Source organism: Cyrtonyx montezumae, unplaced genomic scaffold (genome assembly GCF_038088225.1).
Source record: "Cyrtonyx montezumae isolate F1298 unplaced genomic scaffold, pur_monq_1.0 scaffold_3, whole genome shotgun sequence".
NCBI classification, from domain to species: Eukaryota; Metazoa; Chordata; class Aves; order Galliformes; family Odontophoridae; genus Cyrtonyx; species Cyrtonyx montezumae.
The window spans coordinates 61,962,306-61,988,677 of NW_027072034.1; the positions used below are offsets into that span (position 1 = coordinate 61,962,306).

The 26,372-nt window shown below is 41.9% G+C and overlaps 2 protein-coding genes across 2 annotated transcripts in view; one reads left to right on the forward strand and one right to left on the reverse strand.

Annotated features, from left to right (window-relative positions):
* Positions 1–2,432: 2,432 nt before the first annotated feature.
* On the reverse strand, positions 2,433–5,363 carry LOC136051410 (uncharacterized). The gene is made up of 2 exons (XM_065740854.1): positions 4,937–5,363; positions 2,433–3,975 (listed from the first exon to the last, which is right to left on the reverse strand). Exons 1-2 carry the CDS (start codon positions 5,361–5,363, stop codon positions 3,626–3,628), a joined length of 777 nt encoding a protein of 258 aa, XP_065596926.1. The 3' UTR covers positions 2,433–3,625.
* Positions 4,177–26,372, forward strand: part of ADAMTS5 (ADAM metallopeptidase with thrombospondin type 1 motif 5) — a 44,093-nt gene continuing 21,897 nt past the window's right edge. The window contains exons 1-2 of the mRNA XM_065741820.1: positions 4,177–5,162; positions 16,998–17,130. Coding sequence (XP_065597892.1) covers positions 4,209–5,162; positions 16,998–17,130 — 1,087 coding nt within the window. The 5' untranslated portion in view covers positions 4,177–4,208. The remainder of the gene's footprint in view (positions 5,163–16,997; positions 17,131–26,372) is intronic.

The following is a 26,372-nucleotide window of genomic DNA, read 5'->3' on the forward strand; positions in this document are numbered from 1 at the left end:
CATCAGTGTCAAAAAGCAAGAGATAGACTCAGTCAAAACAGCTACCAGGAGATCTCCATCCTAAATGGGTTTCCAAGAGCATTTAAGCCACATAAATACACACAGTCCAAAGTAAGGGACAGTGTTCACTATGCTGTTTTTCTGGAGTGGGAGTCAAAGGCTGTACAGCTTAGCCCAAACACTGGCATATCTAGACTTCTCCAGAAAACTAACCAAAAGTATTCATTTTTAAATGTTCTTTGCAAAATGATTTATAATGAGTATTTAATTTAACAATGAGCAGTTGAGAAATAAATGTATTCAGTGGTTTTAATGCATCACCATAGGAAATCTCTAAAACGAATAGACTTGAACATTATAATCATAATGTCTGGAGTGCTAAAAATCCTGACAAGACCAAGGTAACGTGGTGGATCTGAAAGATGGTAAAAAATATCACTGATAGTTTTGTGGAAGACAAAGATTTGAACAGCTTCCTCTTGCAAGTGAGCTTGAGCCTGCTGAATGGGACTGAAAATGTCCCATAAACAAAGCCTTTCTATTCTCAGCAGAGACCAAGCTGCCCCATGTTAGGAAGCATGTTGCAACAGGTAGATTCAAAGTCAGGAATTTGCCAAAGTCTGCGTCCAGTTCCCACCCTTTGGCTTGTGTTGATCACAAGCTCATTCAATGCTGTGTTCTTGGTGCTATTTTAGAATATAATGGTGGATTTCTTGGGTTTGATTCAGTCTTCCTACACTATTATAGAAAGAAAAAAACTAGATATCCCAAAGCAATTCATCTCCTGTGCAATTATATAGAAACATCAGGAATTCCTAACACTCAAACAACAAATCCTGAAGAGGAATTAGTTCTCCAGGAGTAAGAGTTAAGCTTAATTAAGAGTTAAGTCTCATGGACAAAACCAAGGGCTGAACTGCAGACTTAATGTGAGCAGCATGCAGGTCTGGAGACTCAAGGGGACTGCATCTTTTTACATCAGGATTGAATTTGGTCCAGAGAGCACAAAACTCGTGTTGTGTCTTTAAGATAATTGAGGATTTGTGACTCTCTGTCTCTCAGTTGGGAAAGGTCAGATTTGTGATTTCCAGGTCAGAACTGTTTGACAAGGATTTAGTGCCATCCACTACTTGGGACATGCTAACAGGCTTTCTTGTTTAAAGGGAATGCTGTGACTGTAAAAAGGGTCTAAGAGGGCAAACTTGGGAGGAAAAAGAAGACAACTTGTTTAAGTGATTTATCCTTCAAGATTCTCAAACTAGAAGAGGTTTCCTCTTGTTAGATGAGGCATGATTGACCTAACTTTCCACTCTTGCACTAATGAGTTACTACATCCATTTGACATCTATACAGGAAAGACTTCATAATCCATGGGGTGATCGGCACAGGTTAATTTGCATCTTCCTGGAAAGCCTAGATCCTTGCTTAGTGAAACACAGCACTGTGGATGTTTAGCCAGCTTTTTTTTTTTTTTTTTTTTGTCTCATTTGGGAAATCAAGGACAAGACAACAGGCAAGCAGTGAGGTGCACCATTCAATTACCACTGACCATTCTAAGCAATTTTCTTTTTCCTAGGCTATCTAGCTGGACATTTGGAATTACGCTATAGCAGAAGAGAACATTACACTGGCCTCTTGTGTGCTTTATGCCTATTCATGGACAAACTAACGCATTTTTAATGAGTTTCTGAGGTTGCTATCCAAACTACATTCCTTATCCTAGATCTCATCCTTAGCACAACTCCCAAAGGCATTTGGGAGTTTGGACGCAAACATATATGTGAACCCAGGGCTTGATCAAGTCTCATTGAAGTCAATAAAAATATTGCTGTTGCTGAAGAGATATCCATGAGGCTCAAATGAAAAGTAAAAGCCATCCGTGAAAAAAGTGAGAGATGAATTACAGGTTCTTCTTTTCATCAAAACACACCTTACTCTTCTCACTTCCTCTCCCTTTTCAAATGTTATAACCACTTTAAAATAACCGAGAAAAATATTTAAATTTGAAAAATGTTGAAGAGTTCTGGATCGATGCCCAAAAAACATCAAGTGACCTCCCAAATATACGACTGAATTTTGGAATTCACCGACTCTAGTGAAGAATTTTTGGTGATGGTAAAAAGCTGAAGTGCAGAAAAACAAGCACCGTGAGTCTGAGCAATGAACTTTTGTTTGCACGTCTCCCCGTTTCCGGAAAAAAAGGGGAAAGAAGAGAAGAAGAAGAAAAAAAAACCAAAAAACCGAAGAATAAAGAACACCTGCAAACCTTCGGTGCGTTAAATATTTCATAAGCATAACCTCAGGGTGATCTAATTACAGATCGGGCGTATGTTAATGTGTAATTTACCCGGGAATATTAATTTGTGAAGCGCCCGTGGTGTGAGTTAACCCGTTCTTTGCCGAAGCGCGTTGGACTCTGAGCGCAGCCGCTGTCCCATTCAGCGCGGTGCCGGTGCGCGTTGTGTGTCCCGCGGAGGGCTGCGGTGCTGATTAGCGGCTGGGAGGAGGGGAAGCCGCATCTCTCTGTGCGTCCCGCAGCCAGAGAGCACCTGCTCCGGTCACCCCGTCTCCGCGGGACTCAGAGGCACGCGGAAAGGAAACAACGGGGATTTCTGCAGGATTTCTGTGCTGTCCCCTCTGCCTGCGGGCAGTCTCAGCGTGGAAAGAGCCGATGACAAAGTGCACCCAGACGTCTGCCCTTTGTGGTGTCCCCGTCGGGCGAGGGGATGGGGAAGGATGGAGAGGGGATCGAGCGCGTGGGTGCGCGTGTCGGTCAGCGGGGGGGTGAGCTGAGCATCTGAAGTCACTCGTAAGGTCAAAGGGAGCACTAACTCTTCCCCACCCTCCCTCCTCCTCCTCCTCGGGGGCTCGGGGTAATGGCAGCCCGCCGCAGCGAGATGACAGCTTGCCGGCCCTTAATGACAGGCTGGGCTCTGCGGGCCGCGGGGACAAAGGGAGGAAGCCCGGTGCCTCCGCTGCTGCCCCAGGGCGGGTGCAAAGCCCTCGGGCAGCTCGGGGTAGCGAGGGGCCGGGGTTCCCCTGGAGAACTGCGGGACGCTCCCACCTCTCCGAGCCCCTCCGCCCCCAGCCAGGGCTGCAGCGGAGGGGGAAACTTGGCAGGACGAGAGGTGATCGCTCGCGAAGTATTACACACCGTGCGGCTCTGCGGCTTTAAGTGATCCAAAGGAAACGCGGTGTTTTTCAGACACAAACACTTTCTGCCGGTCTCTCCCCTCCCCGGCTTCCTCCCTCCTGCCTCCCTCTCCCTCGCTCCCTCTCTCTCCTTTCTCCTCCCCCCGCCCCTCAAGTTTCTCTGTCTGATTAAATGAGAAGGAAGTGTGGGAGTGGTGGTTTTGAAGCTCTCCCTTTAAGAGGCAGCCTGCAGTGACGAATTGTTGAAATTGCCATTGCAGGATGGCATTCCGCTATAAATTCATTGTTCCACCTCCTCTCATCTTCACATTTCTCTCCCTTCTCCTCTTGTTCACATCGGCAGAGTGGGGATAACAACAACAACAACAGAAAGGAGAAGGGGAGGAGAGGGCTCGCACCAAAATCCGGGACGTTTTCCGTTTCTTCGGCTTTTTTTTTTTCCTTTTTTTTTTTTTCTTTCTCTTTTTAACCATCATCTCACCGGAGACGATCGAAGCGGTGTTTGGAGCCTGAATTTCTCCTCTCCCCTTCTCCTCCCTCTCTTCCAAACCGAAGTGGGCAAAGGAAGGAAGGAGCCGCCGGAGCCGGGGAGAGCGGAGCCGCAGCAGAGCTGCCCTCGTCCCGATGCTGCCGCTGATGGGGATGAGCCGCTGACTCCAGCAGAGAAGTGCAAGAGGAGCGGGAAGCGCTCAAACTTCTCTGCACGTCGGCTCCGAGCCTCTCTCCTCCTTCCCCTCTCTCCCCCCACCTCCGCGCCTCCCCAGCAGCGGGAATTTGGGATTTTCGGCTCTCTCTCTCCTTCCATGTGCTCCTGGCTCTTCCCTGCAGAGAAACACAAAGTTCACACGCGAGCGGCTTTTGTTGACATCCTTCCCTCTCCCGCTCACACTTGACTCGCGCTCGGGAGGCAGAACTTTCTTCTCCTTCGTCTTTTCTTCCCCCCTCCCTTCTCCCTTCTCTCCTTCCCCTCTGCCCTCCGCCGCCCGGCTCCTTTCCCCCCCCCGCTCCCCTCCCCGCCGCGACCATCACCGCCGCTCATCCCTGCTGCCGGGGGCATGCTCCCCGCGCCGCTCTCCCTGCTGCTGGCCGCCCTCCTGCCCCTCGCCCCGGCCCATCCGCCTCCACCTGCCGCCGCCGGAGCTCCGCCGCCGCCCCCCGGGGCCGCCCCGACTCCGCCGCCGCCCCGGCCCGGCCCTCCCCCGGGGCCGCCCCGCGGGGCCATCGGCGTCGTGCGGCGCCTCGACCCGACCTACGCGGGGGGCGGCAGGGCGGGCTTCGTGCTCTACGCCGGCGGCCGCCGCTTCCTCCTCGACCTGGAGCGCGACGAGGCGCTGGGAGCGCCGCGGAACGGCGGGCCGCCGCGCTGCTACTACCGCGGCACTGTGGACGGCAGCCCGCGCTCCTTGGCCGTCTTCAACCTCTGCGGCGGCCTCGACGGCTTCTTCGCCGTCGGGCGCGCCCGCTACACCGTGAGGCCGGCGCGGCGCGGCGGGGAGGATGAGGATGAGGACGAGGAGGAGGGCGGCCCGCGGATCTACGGCGAGGGCCCGGCCCGCGCCCCGCACGTCTTTCGCAGGGAGAGCTTCAGCTTCGAGACGCTGCCGGCCCGCCCCAGCTGCGAGACCCGCGGTCCTGCCGGCACGGCGGCGGCGACTGAGAGCGGGCGGCGGAAGCGGAGGAGGCGTCGCTCGGTGTCGCGGGCCCGGCAGGTGGAGCTGCTGCTGGTGGCCGACGCGTCCATGGCACGCAAGTACGGGAAGGGGCTGCAGCACTACCTGCTCACCTTGGCCTCCATCGCCTCGCGGCTCTACGCGCACGCCAGCCTGGAGAACCACGTGCGGCTGGCCGTGGTGAAGGTGGTGGTCCTGGGCGAGAAGGAGAAGGGGCTGGAGGTCAACCGCAACGCCGCCACCACCCTCAAGAACTTCTGCAAGTGGCAGCACCAGCACAACCGCCTCGACGACGACCACGATGAGCACTACGATGCCGCCATACTCTTCACCCGCGAGGTAGGTATCAACTGGAGCCCGGAGACCCGTGTGGCTCCTCGCGGGGCAGTGGAGACACGGCCGCTGTCCAGCACATGCTTGGCTTGGTGGCTGCTGCCTGCCCATGTCCTGGGCCCTGCGGTTGGGTTGTGCTGTGGCCCGGGGACCAGCACCCAGATGTGCAACTGCTGGGGTGGGGAAGCAGGGCTGGAAACCCAACATGTCATGTGCTTGTTGGTGTGTGTCCCCTTCCCTACGAGTCTGTCCATTTCGGCATGATGCTAGGACTGCTGCTGGGGCAGAGTGGTGGTGGTTTGCCAGATCTGCCTTGTACCCCTTTGGGAGGTCACATTGTGTCCTCTCCCACTGAGCTTATCATATACAACCCCTCTCAGGGAGAGATTTTTTCCACAAGCTGACCATTCTCCAGCCCATGTAGGTCTCCCAGTTAACCTGCTCAGCTGCTAGCAAAACCATGCAGGACACCATAAAAGCACATGAGACTTCCTCAGTGAGGGGGTTGACGGGCTATTTCCAGCACGACAGGCCAGCTCTACTGCTCTGAAATCTGGCCACTGCTCTGTGGTTCAAGGGTAGGGCGCGAATGGAAACCACAGGCAAACAGAGCTGCAGAAGTGGAGTGAGCTGGGCTGGTGACGAGGGGATGCAGTGTCCTGCTCTGCAGTGAGACATGAGTGTCCCAACCAGCCGTGGGTCAGAACCCACCAGCCTGAGCCACACGGAGCTGCACCTCACTCCCTGCCTGCTCACTAATTAATTGCATCGCCAGAGGTCGTTAAGGGACATTGCTGTAGTAGACATGTGGTAGAGTTTATGCAGCAAAGTTCTTCTGTAAGGCTCTGCCCTCAGCGGTCTGGGTTTGGTGTTTTCTTTTTTAATTTTTTCTTCCTCAAGTATGAAAAAAATAACGGCATGACTTTCCGTTGGTTCGAGTACTCCTGCTTTTCTACATCTCCAGAGCCTGCCAAAAAGGATGCTTTGGATGGTTTGTGGAAGGAGTTGCTCCAGAAGAGGGGAAAAAAAAGTGCCTGGCTTGCTTTTATAGCTGTAAATAGTTGAAACATTAGGTTCTGTGTCGGTCAGGCGTCCCTTGTGTAACTGGAGCCTTTTTTAGCAGTTTAAAACCCATCATTCCAATTTGCAAGCTTTCGTTTTTTTATCATTACAATCTAAACGAAAGCAGGCTACCTAGGGTGGGTCATACTGTTCTTGCTTTTTGCTACAAACATCCTTTCCTATGGCTTAGTTGGTTAAGCTTGGGCCAGAATCCATCACTCTTTCACTAGAGGGTGTGTGTCTTTGCCAGAATTCCCATTTATTTCTTTGGGATTTACTGTGGTTCAGAAACTCTTATGGTGGCAGGCTGTAAGTCCTAGCTTAATGATTTAACTTCTTTGGACTAAGGTAGGATAGGATGTGGCTTTCAAGTGCACTTGCTTTACAGATGACTATCCATGATTTTTGCAGGGATGCCCTCCTGCCAGAACAAAAGTGCTAATCAGTAACCCACTTTGAATTACTTCCAAGTAACACATCTTCCATGGGCAGGGTTACTGCTTTCAGATGGATGTAGCGCATCAACTAAGTGTCACCGTTCCCCAAGTCTCCTTCCACTCTTAAGGTGCAAATAGTGTTTTCATTGTTACTTAGGGATGTAAGCACTCTGCAAAAGAAAGGCACGGGCCTCAGTTTTCCTGGTTTACATGTAGTGCATGCAGCAGAGGAATTCAGACTAACATAATCTGTTCTGATGACTGGCTGTGTGCACAGGCACATTGTTTGGCATTGTATGTTGGGATTGGGTTCAGTAAGGACGAGACCGGAGTTTCTTGCCACATGTGTTTATGATGTTCTTTGCAGGGAATCCACACAATTTTTATATGCTTACAGTCAAAATGTCAACATGAATCTATTTGCTCATCTTGGAATGTAAACACACACACCAAAAAAGGGTTAAAGAATGAAAAAGGAGTGGAGATGTTTCCTGCAGAAAACAGCCCCACTTTGAGCTTCAGCAAGATTTTTTCCAGTTTAGCTTTTCAATGAGAGTGGCAGCAGTTGGCAGGAGGATCTCACTTTTACAACTATGTTTTGAACGTATGAAGCACGTTGCTTAGCTACGAGACGCCGAGCCATGGCTGCCTGTTTTGATGGGCTCTGAATACCGTCATGCTAATTTTTGAACATCCAGATGTCTTCCGCTAAATGGCTTGTTTTTGAGGCATGGAGTGAATGTGTGAGGTACATTTTCCATCTTTGTTTACTAACTGAGGCCACCTCAAACTTTGTGTCTCTGCGTCAACAGAATAATATTTGCACATCGTTTGTCAGCCGAACACATGTCCTCAGCTGCATGTAACTGTTTACGTGGAGCTAGAATCTCAGTTACGTGTGCCTGTTGCCATACGAGGCTCTAAAGTAATAATTATCTTTATTCTGGAGTGACACTGACTCGGATGTTGTTCTGACATGAAAAGATGCTTGCTCACAGTTCAGCACCACTGCTTCTTCCTCTTCTATTGTCATTACTTGTTGCAAGATAAATTAATAACCATTGATAGACTAAGGATGCTGGCCTCTCTCTCTTTAAGTTAGTATGAGAGGTCTAAACTACTATCATCATCATTCATTCTGGAAATATCTCCCATGCAAGGAGATTTTTAGAAGGAGGTTTACTGATGGTTACTGTTAAAACATCAGTTCACCTTTGGGCATAGTATATATTTAATTTGGCAGTTGCTTCAAAGCAATTGTGCTGCAGAGCTTAATAAATAGTAAATAAATATGTACTCGAGTTCCATTTTGGGTGATACGGGTGGTAATGATAAAACTCCTAGTGCTCTGTTTTGCTATCAGCAGTGGCAAGGGCAGTGTAACTCTGTCCCTTAGCTACAATGAATCCCAGATGTAACTACCAGAAAAGCTACGGTAACATGTCTTATTGCTGTTAAACCTATAAACATCAGTGAAAACAAAAATTATCACTAAATATTGCAGAAACTCAGTTGGGTTCCATAGCAGTTATTTTCAATTCCCCATGTCTGGTTTTCCTGGTGATACCAATCTGTTGCTGTGACTCAGTATGGCCTTTATGAAGTATGAGAGGGGTCTGACTTATCAGTACCAAGATGTAATAGGAAAGTATCTCAGTTTCAGCTAGGACATACTTGTTTTCTTCAGATTGCCTGGTATGATGTTTTGGTCCTAGGAGAGAAACAGTGTTGATAACACTCTGATGTTTATAACTACTGCTGAGCAGTGTCCTACAGAGCCAAGGCCGTTCACAGTGAAGGGCCAGAGGAGCTGGGAGGGAACAGAATTGGGACAGCTGAATTAAACTGGCCAAAGAGATATTCCATACCATAGAACATCATGCAGAAGGAGTTCGGAAGAGGGTAGGAGTTGAAGTTTCTCTCCTTTTTGCTGTGTGAGGGGCTAGCTTGGCATCAGTCAAGGGGTGATGAGCAATTGCTTGTGCATCCCCTCTTATATACATTCATATATATATATATATATATATATATATATATATAGTCATTACTATTATCCTTTTCCTTTTTTTCTGTCTTAATTAGCAGTTTTATCTCTATCCATAAGATTCACTTTTTTTTCCCAATTCTCTCCCTCATCCCATTGAGAAGGCCAGGAGTGAACAAACAGCTGTGTGGTGCTGAGCCGCCTGCTGGGTTAAACCACAATAAATGTCATGAGAGTTCTTGTTAAAGCAGTTTGGCCTTGACCGCCAAAAGAGAACATGGCTCCCCTGCTGTCAGACTGCTTTGTGGTTGAGTCCCTGACAGCAGCTGTAAATCCTTAGGTCACATGCATCTTCAGAGCATCCTTCAGAGTGGAGATGCGAGGACTTGATCATCTGGTGGCCAGGTGAGACCCCAGTCTCTGCGTGGCAGTACAGGTGTGGCTGTGTGGTGGGAAGGAAGAACTTATGAGCCCCGATCCCCCAGATATCAACACACTTTGTTCTCCATGTCAGTGAAGCCAGCAGCAAATTTCATCTCCTTCAAATGTTCATCTCGTTAACAGTTCTCTGAAGCTGGAAGCAGGTTATCTTTAGTCTTTAGGTTTCTATCAATGCAACAAATACGTGCCAGGTTATTTATCACAGCACAAAAACATATTAGTTGTGACTTGCAAACTGTACTTGAACTCAGATTGTTCTCTGCTGAGATCTTGCCTGCTCTGTAATTATCCTCGAGAATGCATCCAATCTATTTCATTAGTGACCCTTAGTTAAATTTCAAGTGAACTGTTGAGCGCATTTGGACAAAATCCAGTTCTCTTCCTTTCCCTTTCCTCCTACTCTGAATCATGTGAAAATTAAAAAATAAAAAATAAAAGAAGATACTTCTCACACTAGATGTAGGGACCAAGAACAAGTACTTCCTTAAGTGCTTGCTAGCGTCATCCACAGTAGTACCAGCAAGCCTGACTCTAACAAGAAGTTCACACTGAAGCCAAAGGCCACCGTCCTGCTTCTTTCCACACAGTAATTACATGGATCTTATGTATGTGATTTAGTTTAACTGTCAGTCTGACAGTGCTGTTGAAATTTAACAGAAAGCTTTGGATTACCTCAACTCAATATATGTTTTTTTCATTGAGTGGAGCACATGCTTTCTTTGGCTCTAGTTCTTTGTATATAAATATATATATATATGTGTATATATATATATATATATATATGTATATAATCATCTCCTCACAATTCTTAATATGTAAAGCAGATCACCATAACAATTGTCCATAAAATAGATTTCATTAATGTTTATTATTATTACTTTGAAGAAGTTGTGATGTGATATGTCTACCAGTTCTGTAGGTTTTTAACTATTTTTGTTGCAAATCTAATATATTTAGTTAATGTCCCAGGGGAAAATAAAGTTGAGTGGGAGGAGTAGTATGATTCATGCTAATCTACAGAGGCTATGCAGAGTTCCCATGCAAAAGATATCGAAGATAGGCAAATTAAATCAAACATCTTTCCCTGTTCACCAATCACCTTTTCCATAACTGATATTTTGTTTGCCCTTCCACTCCCCATGCAGAGTGCTTTATGTGCTTTTGTTATTGCTGTTGTTTTTAAATAATCTATGTTTTACATACTGCCGCTGCATTTTCTGTGTATATTTTAGAAGTACAAGTTTTTTTTTATTTTGTCCATTCAGATCACAATGGCTTAAATCCAATTTAGACTGTTACTAATGCTTCACTGTGGAGTGTCCTGGGATGACAGATGCCTAGGTTCCTTGTGTCATACAAGGGGGGAGTAAGAGCATGTCTAAGTAATCCCTCTTGTGAGGAGGTTCTGACAGGATATCATCAAAACATTGAAACTTCTTGAATTTCTCCTTACCTAGAATTCAGAAAGACACTTCGCTGTGCTTCAGATTCAAATACCCCTGACTCATCTCTGGCTTTAACACGGTAACCTGAAAGGAATGTGACATGAATTTTTAGGTTGAGCTACTTTGGTTTGGTAAAAGAGGCAGGTATCACCACTCCATTTTCTCCCAAAAGTTAACCAGACTTCATTTTTTTCTCTCAAAATACGTTGGGTAGAGTGAAGCAGTATCTCAGTGGGTCTAGCTGAAGTCCTTCTTTCTTTTACAGTAATGACTAAGCCCTGTTCCAATGCCCTTACCTGGACATTCACATCAGCAAGACCTAGCAGTTTTTCAGGAGCAGGACTTTCCATAGCAGGCTTCCCCCTTTTGCACCATTTTTGGCATGTACACTCTCTTTTTAACTGTCATAATATCAGCTGAAAGGTAAAATAGACCATTCCCTCATTACTTTTTTCTTCAGTTACTCCTTATTTCCAGTACACCTTTTGAGGTATGTCAGTTCCAATCTTGAGCTCCTTTTATCCTCCAGACATCACACACTCTTTGGGTGATACTGGTAATCCTTTCTGTTTGGTTGAGCCTTAGTCTTTCTGTCTCCTTTGTATTAACATTTTCTCCAAATGTTCTGTCCTGTGTTTTTGTGATGTTAATAAACTTCCACACACATTCCAGCGTTGAGGTTGAGTGCGGAAGGATGGATTTGTGGGTCCTGAGTATGTTGCAACTCCACCCTCCTTTTACAGACCTGCAGTGAGAACACTTGTGAAGGAAGTTGGAAAGTCATGTTTAATTCCTTCCTCTGCTTGAGGGATTTTAGGCCTACATCACCCACCTCCCAGGAGAGGTCCTTAACCAGTAGGTTATAAGCTTTTCCAGGTGTTAAGGAAACTTTCCACCTCTCTGACCAAAGCTATGTCACTGTTTAGCAAGTAATTCAAGATACATGTGGTGAGAAGGAGAGAAATCATGACCTGAAGCTGCTGACTGGAGTGCTCTGCTTAGAGCAAGAAAGCCTGTGTTCCCAAAGCATACAGAAGAGTGTTTCCGTAATTTACTGAAAGGCTGTTAAATGTAAAATAACAGAAGCAGACTGAGGAACAGCAACCAAAAATGAAATCCCTTCACCAGGTGCTGTAAGCACTAAGTGCAGTCTGGGCTATGGAAACCTTTGGCACATGGGCGGCAACAGGAGGAGCCCAACTCCCTTCACACACAGCCACATGCATACCTTCGTTTGTAGACTGTAGTCTGGCACGTAGGGCAGTCTCTTAAGAAACACGCTTCTAAATATCCTGATCCTTCATGGAAATTTGAAATTGAATCTTTTGGTCAAAGGCTTTGCTGGACCATTGTAATGAAACCAAAAAAAAAACATGCAAACAAACACAGTGATGTGAAAACTGTCAGCTGTGATTTAAATTATGGTGATGTGCAACCACGTCCAATAGAAAGTTCAGTCTTGTTGGTGTCTCTTAGATCTGATCTGAGAACATGTGTATGCTTGAGTTCCCACAGGGACAAAGATTGAGAAACACTAAGTGTCTGAGCTTTAGTGTAAGCTAAATTCTAAGCTGCTCAGGGCTGTAAAACTGTTTACTTTGGGGTCTGTCAGGTCACAAACTACAAGCCCCGGGCAGGATAGATAACTCAAAGACCAGGGGACACAGATCGGTTTTGTCCTTCTGCATTTACATTCCATCAAACAGTCCACATTGGCACTTAAATACTTGGATCCAGTCCATAGGCTCTGGTCTGCTATCAGGTTTCACTTAACAGTTTATTCTCATTTTTAACCTTACCGCACAAATCAAAGATTTTCAGGTAAAATAAATTAATAACTTCAGCAGGAAGCCACTGCAGTTATCTTCATTCATTACAATGCTACGTATGTCTGGCAAACAGCCAGCTGCTCTTGATATACTTACGAATGCCAGGAAAACTTGGCCTTTAATAAGCTGTCTAATGAACTACTGGTCTTATGATGTACAGCTCATTTTTCCTGTTGTTTCTTTGCCAGAGCTTAGGCTTAACATCTATTGTCTCCTCTGTAGCAAACTCATTTTCTGTTCATTCTTCCATTTTGAAACTACTGTAATCTAGATCAAAGGCCAGACCCTGCATTCTTTCATCAGAAATATCAAGAAACACATATTCTTAGAAGTTTCTGCTGCTGGTTAGAGGCAATTAAATGAGTGTACACGTCTGAATAAGTGACTGACTTTTTAAAATGGAAGCTACACGCCACAGCAAAATAGTTGTTGGAAACTGATTTTAAGTATCATGTGACTTCCTAAAGTTTTTCAAACTTTAAAAGTTTGAAAAATTAAGGGGACCCAAGCAGATTTTTGTTAATTGCATCTTACATCAAGGCCTGTTTTTTAAGAAAATACAATTTTCTAAGGAAATAAGAACTTTTAATGTACTCCCAGAAACGTCACTTCAAAAGAGTCTGTGACGGCCTTCCAAAACTGCTTAGGAAAACTGAAAATGTGGATACTGATGCTGTTAACAAATCATCCATGCCCAACATGTCTAGAGAAACTGTAAGTCAAAAGAAAATTTGCCATAAAGATGTAAAAGAGTGAAAGTGTCGACAGATGTGGTCTTTGTAACATCACTGAAAGTCGTGCTGTGGAGGAAGACCATTTACTAGGAAATGATGGATTAAGGAGGAAAACATCTGATAGCAAAATTTTCAGAATATTTATCTCAGAGATGCCACTTGGTATGCTTCAGTTGTGTGTGTAATATATAATATGGGCTGCTGTGAGTAGAAATATTGTAAATCATACATGGGTAAGAGAAATTAAGAATAAGAGAGAGTTGAGGACATGATAGTTCTGAGTAATCTGCCTGGTTATGGACAGTGTCCAGTCTAGCTTGAAAAAGTCATTCTCATGCAGTCACTGAGGACTGAGCTCTGCAGTGAAAACCAGAAGGCTCTGTGCATGTTCTCTGTTCAGAGCTTAGTCAGTGCACATGCTGCTCTAGTAGCAGATGAGCAATCTGTAGACATCCCTCTAGTAACTGTTAATACTCCTCTGTGATTCTCTGAATAACAACTTCACGCAAATAAGCTAATACCAGAAAATATTTCCTGTCCCAAAACCATTTACAACTCTGCTCCACTGCTGCCTAGCTGGAATTCAGTAGCTGGCAACAGGACTCTCCATGCCATCTTGCTCAGTCTGCTGGGGAGGCAATTCCAGATGTGGTCACTTAGCTGGCTGCTGGAAATGCAGTTGTATTGTATCAGTTCACTGCTTTCTGTCCACAGTACATTTTCTCTTCTCTCTTCTTCCTTATGGGGATCTCTGATCCCACACCACCACTGTACCTCTGTTTGGGGACAGCTCTTTACCCACTGCCTGTGGGGTGCTGGAGGAGCTAGTTAATAAGCAGGAAGCTTAGGGGTGACCATTAAGTAATAAAGTCTATCTGACCCAAAGTTCAGTTATTCCTAAAGAAAGCATAGAGCCTGCTTTGTTATGTCTAGACAGCTGTTATGCAAATAAGCTTGAAGGCTACTAGTAAGATGTTGAGATGTTTGGATATGTGTCATACTCTTGGAAATTATGGTAATGGAGGAACAACAACTTGATGAAGTGACTGGAATTCACAGGAAAACTGGGGCATGTAATGTGGTGTAATGTCAGTAATATGTAACGTATGAAAAGTAATCAAACATTGCTGTTTCCTTTAGTGCTTGCATATGTGCATAGCTATTTTCTGATGATTAATGATGGTGGCATAATGCATAGCTTTGGAATTTTTTAGGATGGTATTACTAACCAGCCAAAAGTCGGAACGGATACTTACTATTATCATCCTTGTTATAATCTTCCAAAATCCAGAGATCCCATCAGCTCTAAGGAAGTTTATGAGTTTGCCTGTTTGGAAAGACTGTATTATTTTAATTATAGTTGCATTGTCAAATCTGAACAATAATTTTGAGATCTGGTTGGGTCTGCTGTTATAGCTCCATAGCCATAACTATATAACATAGCATAATTTAGCTTCTTCTTGTATGCAAAAGAAAATAAATCATGCATGTAAACATTATGTGTGAGGCATATGGGTGCTGATATAATTGTACCATACTGGGAGGAGTACTTATTGGAAGTATCTAAGTGATAAAAACACCACAGGCATGAGAGAGGACCAAATGACACAGAATCTACATGTAGATACAAGGTCTCTATTAGTGTATTTTATACCATTCTTGACACTATCAACGTGAAAGTAGTTCAGACCTCCTTGATTGAGCAACTTTCTGTCTCATTTATGTGCTTTTCTGTATTTGCATAAGAATTTCAGTTCAACTGCTTGCATGGATCCAGTTAAAATTAAACAAGCATAAAGGTATCTTACTTCCTGTACAGCTTACAGTCCTCTATTTAGACCAATTATATCACCATTAAAAGGTATTTATACCTGTACTATACTCATGCATGTTTCTGAGTTTTGACCACTTAAAACTACCCTGTGTAAAAAGTACCCTTTGGTTGAAAGGGCCATACTCAGAAATGGTGCATAAAAAGGGAAATGAAAATGAACCCAAGAAAAGTAATAGGAATTTAAGTATTGCATCTTCCTTTCTGAATATGCATATCATAAACACTATAGTAATATGACTTTGTGTCATGGTTTTATGATTTTGCTATCATATCCACATCATAACATCATGTAAGGTGCTTGGAGTTAAGGAGTTACTGCTCCAGTTCTGCAAACTGCTGAATTTCTGGGTACCTGGCTCTCAGAAGAGAACTACTACCACTCCAGAGGACTTTTGCATAGGGAAAGATAAAATTGCACGCAAGTCCTGAGAATTCCTCTTTTGCTGGTCATCTCAGCAGTGGAGGTTCCCTCGCATTCTCGCCTTCAGCATTAATGTGATGCCTTTGGTTTCAGATATTCTCTCTCACTTTATTTGGCTTATTAGCTTCAATTCCAATTATATTGTATTATACTGTATTATTTTACATTCAAATAACTTATTTAGTAAAATACTTTTCCTCCTCATGTCATTGCCACTATTTTGTTTTTAGGCCCATATCCTTACCCTTTTCCCTTTTTTCCACTCTCCCCTTTCCCAGGGCATGGGTCCATGGCTTCCTCACCCCATTTGTCACAGAACCAGGCTGAACTGGCCTGTAAACCATTGACACCTTGCTTAGGACCTCTTCCAGCTTTGGTCTAGAAACGCTGCAAATGATAACATTTGACCAAGTCAAACTTAAGAAAATTGTATTTCTTTTAAAATACTTGAAAGCATACATCCTTATTCTGTGTCTTCCCATAACTTGGAGAAATGTGGGGATCTAATTGGATATCCAGATAGGACATAATGGGTTTGGAGCGAGCTCTGACTTGATTACTGTGCATTTTGAAATTTGCCTGAATTTGAAACTACTATAATCAGTGAATATTGTTGACCTGGAGCCTCATACAGGGTATCTGTAGATGGATTAATTATGAAACATTTAAGTTCTTTATAATGGAGATCTGAAGGGAAGAAGGGATGAAGGAATGAAATGAAAGAAAAAAAAAAAACAACTCAGATCATTTTGATAGTAGCAATTGATAATACTGCCTTGAAAATAGTGTTTTCAGTCAACCACAGGAGTGTCCCAAGTGGCACGGTACCAACTTTTCTTTCTCAACCAAAAAAAACCCAATATGTCTGACCAAAGCTTCCTTTTTTTTTTTTTTTTTTTTTGTAATTAGTAGTAGTAGTGGTAGTAGAAGTATCCTGGAATTGAAAAAAAACATAGTGAATGGATTCTGGAGACACTCCATATCTACAAATAGAAAATTGGCATGTGACCTAGTTTTTTGTAATATTTGAACTAGGAATCAAGGGGATTTTGCACTCTGTTCTGTCCTTGACTCCTTAAGCAACCTTTGAGAAGTACTTAAATACTTGGTGTGTTGGGTGATACATTATTAATCATCGTACTACTTGGTGGGTGTCACATGAGGTTTAATATATAACAATCATCTGATTTCTTTAGGTGCAAGTCTAAGATTTGCCTTTTGAAAAGAAAGGCAATCTATAGTTCAAGAAACTTAGGAATGAGATACTTTCTCTCTGCAATTTTTTTAAATCTTTAGTAAATAGATTGTCTCTTCTATTCTTATTTCAGTGAAGAAACGTTTCTATGGCATGTGTTTTGTGCACTTATTTCAATGCAACTTTGGATATCTGCATGTACTGCAGACATATAAATAATACTAATTAATTATAGATAATATCCAAACCCATTTAACTCAGTGAAAATTTTCCCAGTGTCTTTAGCAGGGTTTGGATTGAATAATCATGCTTTTAAACTGCATTGGCATCTTTAGATGAAAGCTTATATGACTGTTTCAATCCAGGTTCTGCTGTTTGCGAAAGGCTGGTGGCTTTAGCCTGTTGTTACTTATGGGTGTAAAAATTTATTTTAATGATTTTTTTTTCCTTCCTGGACAGGATTTATGTGGGCATCATTCATGTGATACTCTGGGAATGGCAGACGTTGGGACCATATGCTCTCCTGAGCGCAGCTGTGCAGTGATTGAAGATGACGGCCTCCATGCAGCTTTTACAGTGGCTCACGAAATTGGTATGCAGTGCCTTTTCTGTTCGCTTGCCAAATCAAACACTTGTAACAGCTGCATTAGTAACCAAAATACTTTGCAATTAATTCCAGATTTCCCTTGGTCCAGATACTCACTTGGGGATTAAGGCTGTATACATATGCACTTCAGGGTTAACTAATAAGGGATCAGAAGGCAAGTGAACGTGCACAGTAGGTGTTTCCTTTCCGACAGTGTCGTTTTTAAGCAGCAGTCGAAGTGAAAATTCAAAGGCTGCTGCTACTGTCTAAAAACGTCAATACATGTCCCTCCTGAGAAGGTGGTTGGCTTATCTATTATAATTCACACACATTTAGTGTATACTGCATGGAAATAACTCACCTTTTTGAACTGCTTGCATGCTCTATTGTTATGAAGCTATACATGGGACAATGTATTGCCTGCAGAGAAGGCTTTTGTGGAAAGGAACAAAATCTTTTTCTAAGAGCTTTAAAATTTTATGGCAAAATGGAGTACTAACGTGAATCCAGAGATAAGTGAAATAGTATTCAGGTGGTAATGCTTTTTTCAAAAAAACTGTTTGCTTTAATCTCTGTTTTAGTGGACAGCAATTTCAGGTAGGAGTGTTACTCACACAATTCAGAAAGATCTGAAACAGAATTAGTGACAGAAGAAAGTTTGTATTCTGGGACATTACATCTGGCATGATATATTCCTTGAAGGAGACTGCTGCTTTCTTGGCTATTTTTAACTTTCTAATATTTCATGACCTGTGTTCACTAGAAATACATTCAGTATGAAGGCTATTCGCTTTGGTGAGTGAGCAGCAATTTAAAAAGGGAGAACATTCTTTTTTCTTTCTTTCTTTTTTTTTTTCCCTAATATTCTTGGAAGGAAATAACAAGGAAAGGAGAACTTTCAGAGGGAGCCAGTTTCTGAATTGCCTTGTGCCTCTTGCCAAACCAAAGTAAAGTTTGCTTTGGGAGTATCATTGCAGTAGTTCAATTTTCAAGTAACTAGCAGGTAGAGCCTAAGAGTTCCATGCCTGATATATACCTGGCTCAGCAACTGGAGGTCACCAAATATGAAAAATCAGCTGGCATCTTAATGTCCAGATCATTCAACCATTAGTGAGCCTAAGCCTACAGCTTTCACAGTGCCACAAAGAAATGAGATCAGCTGTGGATAAACGGAGATCATGTGTTGAATGGAAGTATAAATATATTAGGGTAGAATGAGTCCCCAGACCAAAATTTCTATTTTAATAAACAAAATAGTTTTCTAATAAGAGAAAAAGCAATCTGAAATTACTAGTTTAGAGCATTTGGAGAAACATGCAGCAACATATCAAATGCAACTTAAAAATAGATGTGTGTAGTGGCATTGTACCTGGATGCTATAAAGCTAATAACCCATCACAAATGTGGTCTACAACTGGGACAAAAAGAGTGGAAAAGTTAATTTACCATTCGAAGGCCAGTCTGCTGGAGGAAATGCTTCTATTATCCGAAGTGATATCTACTGCTGATCGTTTATGGGCATTGGTGAGGTTGGAATCTGGGTGAAGGACCTCCTTGAGATGCCAGTGTTGGTATATTCCTGTTGTGTGAGGCAGTGGGCAAGGTGTCTTGACTACCATTCTATCAACAATAGATACAAATAGATGCAAATACGTTAAAAATGAGAGAACATAGATTAGCTAAGATACAGGTGAGGAGTACATATTGCCTCGAATTCCACTCAAAGGAAGTGTAAACACAAGTGAATAATTTTTAGTGATCTAGAAGCACTTTTTTAAAAAAGATCCATTTTCATACCTAGAAGCTTACAGGAATCCATAAAAGCTATAATTTTCAGTGTAAAAAAGGAATGGTTTGAAGCAGTTGGTTAAACAAGTATCCTAATAGTCCAAATAACTCTAGTTTGAGGTTGTTTCAAATAATATACTTTTTTTTCTTCTCGCCATAAGATTTTAAGGAAGGAAGAGTGTCAAATCACAGAATGACTTTTGTGTGTGTGGCCTAAAGTGGGAGATGCTGAGACGAAAACACAACTAAAATTGAGTGCATACTTAGATTAAATTAAAGGTCAAAAAAGGATGAAATATAAAAGTGTGGCATGGATACCCTTTAGTTAAGGACTTTGGGGAAAACTTTGTTTTATTTTGTTTGGAGACCAGATTTCTTCCTTCAATCCAGAAATCTTAATGTTCCCCCCGTCCTGTGGGCAAGGTGTAGTTTTAATTTTACAGCAGCTTAGTTATTCAGCAGAGTTTGTTTTGCAGGATAGGAGATGCCCTGAAAGATAGAAAGAGGTTCTTACAGCTCAAAGTCTAAGCTGCTCCTTTTTGTCAATAGGAGGAATGAGGTGAGTTGCTAAGCATACTGCAGTTACTGTCTGCAGATTTTAAATAACTCTTCCATGTGTGCATCTGTAGTAGATGCAGCATCATTAGTACAGACTTGATCTGAAGAAAGACTGTGTCCCTACTTTGGCTTCAAGATGATCTGAATGCTTCTGTTTCCTCTCTGAGTATTCCAAGAGCATTTTGGAGGATCATGTTTTTTTCTCTGGAATGTAACCAAAGAAAATGGAGCTGCAGCTCAACAAAGCAGGATGATGCACAACCCAAGGGTTCAAATTGGATACATGAGCAGAGGAGGACAAAAAACACCCTGCTGAAAATTGTAGGCTACTGCTTCAATTGCCAGGGTTTCTACCACATTATGTATTAGATGCTTGTTTTATTCCTTTTAGATTAAGTAGATATATTTTGACCACTGTTTTTTGATGGGGAGGATATGAATATGAGGCAACAACAGGCATGATCTCTAAAGAGATGTAAACAGAAACACAGGAAGAAATAGATTCAGCCAAATTCATAGCACTGGTTAGATGGCAAGCTGTGGAAACCAGTATATGAAGATCAGTGAGGTAGAACCTGAATCTTGCCCTAGTTTTGTGTAGTAAAATCAAGAATAATTTTTCTGATGTCAAGTGCAGAAAACAGTACAGCAAAAAACAGTATGGATAAGCATATCTTTTAGCTTTGAAAGTGACAATACAGCATCAGAATAAAGAGAGAGGATGTAAATAGTACAAATGTAACTTCTAAATTGTAGCCTATCAAGGCATTCAACCACCAATGGTAAATCCAAGTATGGTTATTTTTTCACAGGGGATGTGCTATTGTTGGTTAAGACAGTAGCAGCTTTGCTGCCAAAAAGCAGTCTTCTGTACTATTGCCTCAAATTGTGAGTTCAGCTTGATGTTGTGGCATAGAGGTGTCTTTTCTGATTTTAAGCAACAGTTTCAGGGTATGCCTCCATAGCCCTTGAGATGTATCAGAACTAGCTTAGGCAAAGCATACAAATATTCTCCAACTATTTGTTATCATCAGCCTATGGACTGTAAAAAAAATGATGCTTTGTTATTTTATGCATTTTTCTGCATCACAGAGACATCCTGTTTGATTGGAGTTTTTGTTGCTTTTACAATGCTAAATTGTGACCCAGTCTGTGCATTCCCCAAAGATGTCTGATATAACATGGTTGAAAGACACAATCAGTCAATGTCAAGTCATATTTAACATCTCTCATGGTGATCCCATATATGCCGCAATTCTTTATTTTGTAGCCAGGTTTTGTATGTTGTGGTGCAGTAGCCTTCAAAAAGTTCTGTTGACTTCAGTCTCTCCCATGCTGGAGTCTTGCAGGTTTCAGTACAAACCACAAGTCTGAAGGGTTTATCATCTACAAAAGGAAAGAAGAGTTCAGGAGAAAAGAAGTGGAGCTACTGATCATTTTATCAGTAGGCAATTGTGATAGAGAGATTTGGTGACTTTCCCAGAATCAAAAGGAAGTCTTAAGGAAAGATGAGAATTAAACTTGACTCTTGAGTTTCAGTCTAGTCCTTAAATACAAAAGCATCCTTCCTGCAGTCTATAAGCAGGCAAAGCTCCAATTTAGCTCAGTGAAAATTACATGAGTTTAATAACTTAAATTATATGTATCTTTATTTCTTTCCATCAATCTTTAAGATTTTTTTAAGAGCAGATACAGAGAAAGCTCTGCCTTTTTGCTCAGTGGTAATGTTCATTTGACCTTTTGCAAAGTTCCTATTTCTCTGTTGTGTAATCATGCTGGCATGCTATTATTCCTTGTATCCTCCTGAGTAATATGGTTTACTGATGTTCTTTCCAAGTATTTTATTTTTAGATTATAGCTTAAAATTGCTACATGGAACTAATTAAACCTCTGGTCATTAATTTTCTTTATCTCTTACATGTGACTTCAGAGCCAGAAAGACTGAAAGGGAGGCATAAAAGCAGTCTTCAAGTATATTCAGTAATTGTTGTGAAATGTACATAATAAATCATTCTCTGCATCTACCTGGGACAGCACAAGGGGTAATGGCCTTTGCATTGCAGCAGGGGAGCTTTCCTTTATGCATTAGCCAAAGTCATCTAACCATAAAGACAGTTCAGCACAGGAATGAATTGTCTGGGGAGGCTGTGAAGTTTCCATCACTGGAGGCTCTCAAGAGTCAGCTGGCCAAACACCTATGGCTTTGGGGATGCTGATCCTACCTTATGGCAGAGAGATGGACAAGATGACTTTTCAAGCTCTCTTCTCAGCCTCATTTTTTGTGATTGTGTGATGTTATTCCAACTACTTCTCCATCTGTATTACACAGCTGAACACCTAAAATCAAGGAACAGTACAGAAACTAAAACTAGAAAATAATATGGAAAGGAAAATCTTCTTAAGCTTGCCATCATCGTGTGGCGTCTACCATCACTAGAGAATGAAAATAACATGAATGCTATCAGCAAAGTGTAGTGCTTTACTAAAGAGCATTATTTTATGCAAAGAGACCACTTCAAAAGTGCGATATCACTCCTGGAGTCCTCATTAAACCATTTACTGAAATACATCAAAATACAATCAGTCTGAATTCTGAGTAGGTTCAGAGTGTTTTTTCAGAACCTCTGCATGCATTAGAGTTGTAGGTCTCTGTAGAAGAAGAGCTATGTCTACCATAGCTAACCTACGTAACTGTTATAAAGAGTTTCATGACTCTGATCCTTCTCTAGGAGAAACTGAAACCAAGAACAGCATGTATGATATTTAAGTAGTACTTTGATGTATGTAGGGGAGCCAAAAAAACTCTAATTCCATGTTTTACCACGTGTTCATTTTGTATACTCTCAAAGTAATTAAATACACAGTCATCTTTTCTTTGCCATTGCTGAACATGTAGTCCTTTGATTTCAAGGCTGTCAAGATAAAGCAGATAACAGCAAGCTTCAGATTTGTCAAAAACAGATCTTTTGTAGACTTTCATTTCAAGGGGGATACATTGCCAAGGGCATAGAATATCATAGGGACATGAAAAAATGGTGAAGGATATTTGACTTTCATATTATGTTTCTTTCATGACAGACAAAGTTTAGGCAAATATCCAGGTAATCATAATTAGGCAGAGTTGCATTCTTAAAACAAAAAAAAAGAAAAGGGAGTTGGAGTCATCCAAATCTAGTCTGATGACATACATCAGGAATATTATTTGATTCCTTCTCTTTGAACCTTTTTCAAGTTTTTATTTAAACATCTGCTAGCAAGAGTGCTTGAACTTGATTTAAGTCCTTCCCTTTGGTTAAGAGAAAAGAGGAACAATCTGAAGAGTAGGGCAGAAGATTTACATGATGTTTCAAAATGCAAACATCAGCTGTACAAAGGTTTACTGCTTAAAATTTTGACTAAAAAAACTCTTGACTTACCCAACAAAAGTATGATTAGCTTATAATGTTATATGCAGTACATAATTTTTCCACCTGCAGCACACATGGTGCTTAAAACTAACACTTTTTAGTGAAGCTGAGCCATTTTATAATGGCCTTTGTGTGGAAAAATGGAAACATGGAAGGGGGAAAGTTATGTGATGTAGAAAAATTGAATCCTTGTTTTCTAAATATGCTTGAGCTTCTCTTTCTCTACCCTGTACTTCTAAATCTGACTAGAGTAGGGATCTTTGCCTTCTTACTAACTGTGAAGCTGTCCTGACAGAGAAGGGAGGGGGCTGAGAACAAAATTTTCAAACAGGGACTTCAGGAAGCAACTTGGACACAGCAGCAGCAGTTTTCAGAGGTTCTCAGGAGTTGTTCTGATCTTTGTATATGCATAACCTCATGAAGAATTGGATTAAACAATACTATGTTTTGAAAAGTTGCTGTGGGTCACAAAACATCATAACATGAGGAGAAATAGGTAGAATTATTTATCATGATCTCTGTATCCCTAATGGAATTGAAAATGAAGCTGGGTTTTGCCTAATATTTCAGAACAGTTGTTATCAATAAAAGTTCACTTTGGCTGTGTGCAGTGCCTGAACCCCACAGCCTCCCATATTGCTTTTCCTCTTGGCAAATACACAGTACTGATATGGTCGTGTAGTTTTTGTACAGACAATACTTCAAGCAGAACTACTCTAGCAGGCAATATAATGCATTCATTCTTGCACTATCTACTTTCCTGGAGTTCATTCATTTACTGTGAGCTACAGCAAATTATACTCCTCGTGAGTTACCCTGAGTTGGACAGGCATGAAATTGAAATCACCACATCCCACTTCTTCATTAGAATTTTCACTTATATGTGGCACACAGAATAGCAAATGTGGAATGGCCCTACAAGATGACATCTTTTAATGATCAGTTGAGACGATGTGGACACAGTGGTTTCCAATTGCCTAATCTGCTTTGCCTGGACAGATTTTGTCTGCAAATTGTCTGTCTGGGCTTATGTATCTGTGATCTCCCACAGAACTCTGTTATAACAAGCCATTTCAATAGACGTTTGTTTTGTGTAAAATCTACGGGACTGGTGTGTGAATGTCTGATTGTGGCTTTTTTTATGTATGCTTCTGAAGAGGAACGACACTTCAGACTATTGTTTCTTTCAGCCTGAGGAATTCTTTTAAGCCAGAAATATTAAAAACTGCATTAGTGCTGTAGATTTAAAAGAGAGAGTGATTTTTTTTCCTTTGGTAAATGATGGATAGCAGTCAAGGAAAAGAACATTGGAAGGAAAGTTCAAATATGAGGAAAGGGGAAGAGCCAGTTTTACATTCTATGCATGTTTTTTGTAAGCTTGTGTAATTCAAAACACTGCTGTTTTGTACAAAAAAAAAACCAAAAAACAACAATTTCATTAATCATTATTGCTTAGGTTCATCATTTGTTACACAAAATTCTCGTTACTTCAAAAGGATTTCCATTTATGACTGATATCACTATGTGGCTCTTAATTACAAGCCAAGTACTTGCACAAGTTGGAAAAACAGTCCATGCTGTGGAAGGAAATGGCAATCTTGTTAGAAAAGGAGAGCGCAAGAACATTGTGCAGAATTCACGGCCTGGTGATTAAACTAAAGAATGTTGAGCCAGGAGGTTCCTGAATCCTGATTCCAGGAGATGCAGAGACTCACTGGGTCACCTTGGCTAAATCACTTGACCTTTTGTACCACAGTCGTCTTCACTGAAAATTAGGTGAAAGGCTTGACCTCACTGAAAAATATGTGCTTCATCGGCACTGAGCTTTTCTAAGAAAACAGATGACAATGCCTGTAGGATTTCTTATCATATTGTGTCATTTTGCATGTGTTCTGTGGTCAAGTTCACTGCAAGAGCTGTACTTAGATATGGTCTTGAGTTTAAGCACTGGAGATCTCTGTATGTTCACAAACAAGGATGCTTTTTTCCAGAAGAATGATCCACCATTTATAATTTAGCAAAAGCTGAGCTTCACTTGCTGTACACTGATGCTCCTTTTTGCTTTTTGTATTCCTATACTTGAGATATCGATAGAAAATTAGGTTATGTGACTTCTGTACCCTACTGACTCAGAGAACCTTTACAGATAGTCCCACTATTTTAAGAAAATTCAGAAATATCCACATTGTTGTTTCCCAGTACTCTTGGGAAGAAAATAGCTGCTGTAATGTGCCTTATAACACATCCGACATAGTTCTCATGTGCTCCTGATGTACCTGCAGAGCATTTTGTATTCTGGCATTTAGTGAAGATAGAAGTTTTAGATGACTTGTCAAAAATGCTTTGGAGTATTCCCAATTTATTTCAGAAATACATACCCTATTCCTACAAGCTACAGGGATTCTTTTTATTCCCGTTAGGGTCATTGTTTCCTATTGGGCTGCAGTAGCCATTGGCCTTAATTAGATAGTAATGGGACCTTGTGCAGTGCAAGGTCCACTACCAGGAGTGCACAAAGTGAAGGCGAACCAGAGCCCAGGGGTTGATGACTGCTGATGACTCTATTTCTCACTTGAGCATCTAAACAGAGTGAGCTGCACTAGATTCCCTTGAAGACTGCACTCCAGAACATTTTAGGATCCAGAGCCTTCAAGTTGTATTCATACTGTTTTGATAGTTTACTGATGCAGCCACACCTACTCTCATATCAGAGGGAGAAAGAAGGCTGTTAAGAAAGAATGTCAGTCCTATTATCTGGTTGGTCTTTTTGCCTTATGAGAAGGAAACAATTTACAAGGCTAGCTTCTCTTCACTTGCATGAGGGTAAACCCCTGCCCCCTCTCCATCTGTTTCTTTTACCATTTTGTGCATTCCTACAGGATAACTTAACTAAACACCATCCTGCTGGTAAATTTATATTATGTCATTTTCACTCAGTGGGAACTGTCAACACTAGTAAGATGCTTCATTAAGTAGAAAACATCAGATGATCTACCAGCCCATTCTCAATCAGTCATCGTTTTAGACAGCTGCCAGGAGCCCTTTTTCATCCTTTTTTCAGTAGCCTGGTATGAAGTTCATGGTAGTACAGAATTGTGAGGTACTAAATATGGTATCCTTTTTAAAAGCTTACATTTTAAGATTTGTGTCCCTTATATCTCTTAGTTTTTGCCCAAAGCTGTCACTGGAATTTTGCTCACATGCAGGATCACTTGAAGAATCACCCATAATCTTCTAACTTCGGTTCTTATAACAGGATGCACCCTACCAATAACCATGCTAATGTCCCGAGCAATACCAACATGTTCATGCACATGGGTGGAGAGGGGACTTTTCAGATAGAAAGGGAAGTGTCCGCTCTCTTGTTCTTGGATGCAAAAGGATGAAAGGCACAGGTGTAGAAGTATTTTGTTGCGCTCACTTATGTCTTAAAAAGAGCATACCTTAAAGATTACAGATTGTTGTGGTACTTTGGATTTTGATAATTTCTAATCA

Coding starts and splice junctions, on each gene's coding strand:
- LOC136051410 (XM_065740854.1), bottom strand. CDS start 5,363: ATGTTGGGTTTCCAGCCCTGCTTCCCCACCCCAGCAGTTGCACATCTG. Junction 3,976..4,936: donor GCGAGGCGATGGAGGCCAAG/GTGAGCAGGTAG, acceptor GTTTCTCTGCAG/GGAAGAGCCAGGAGCACATG.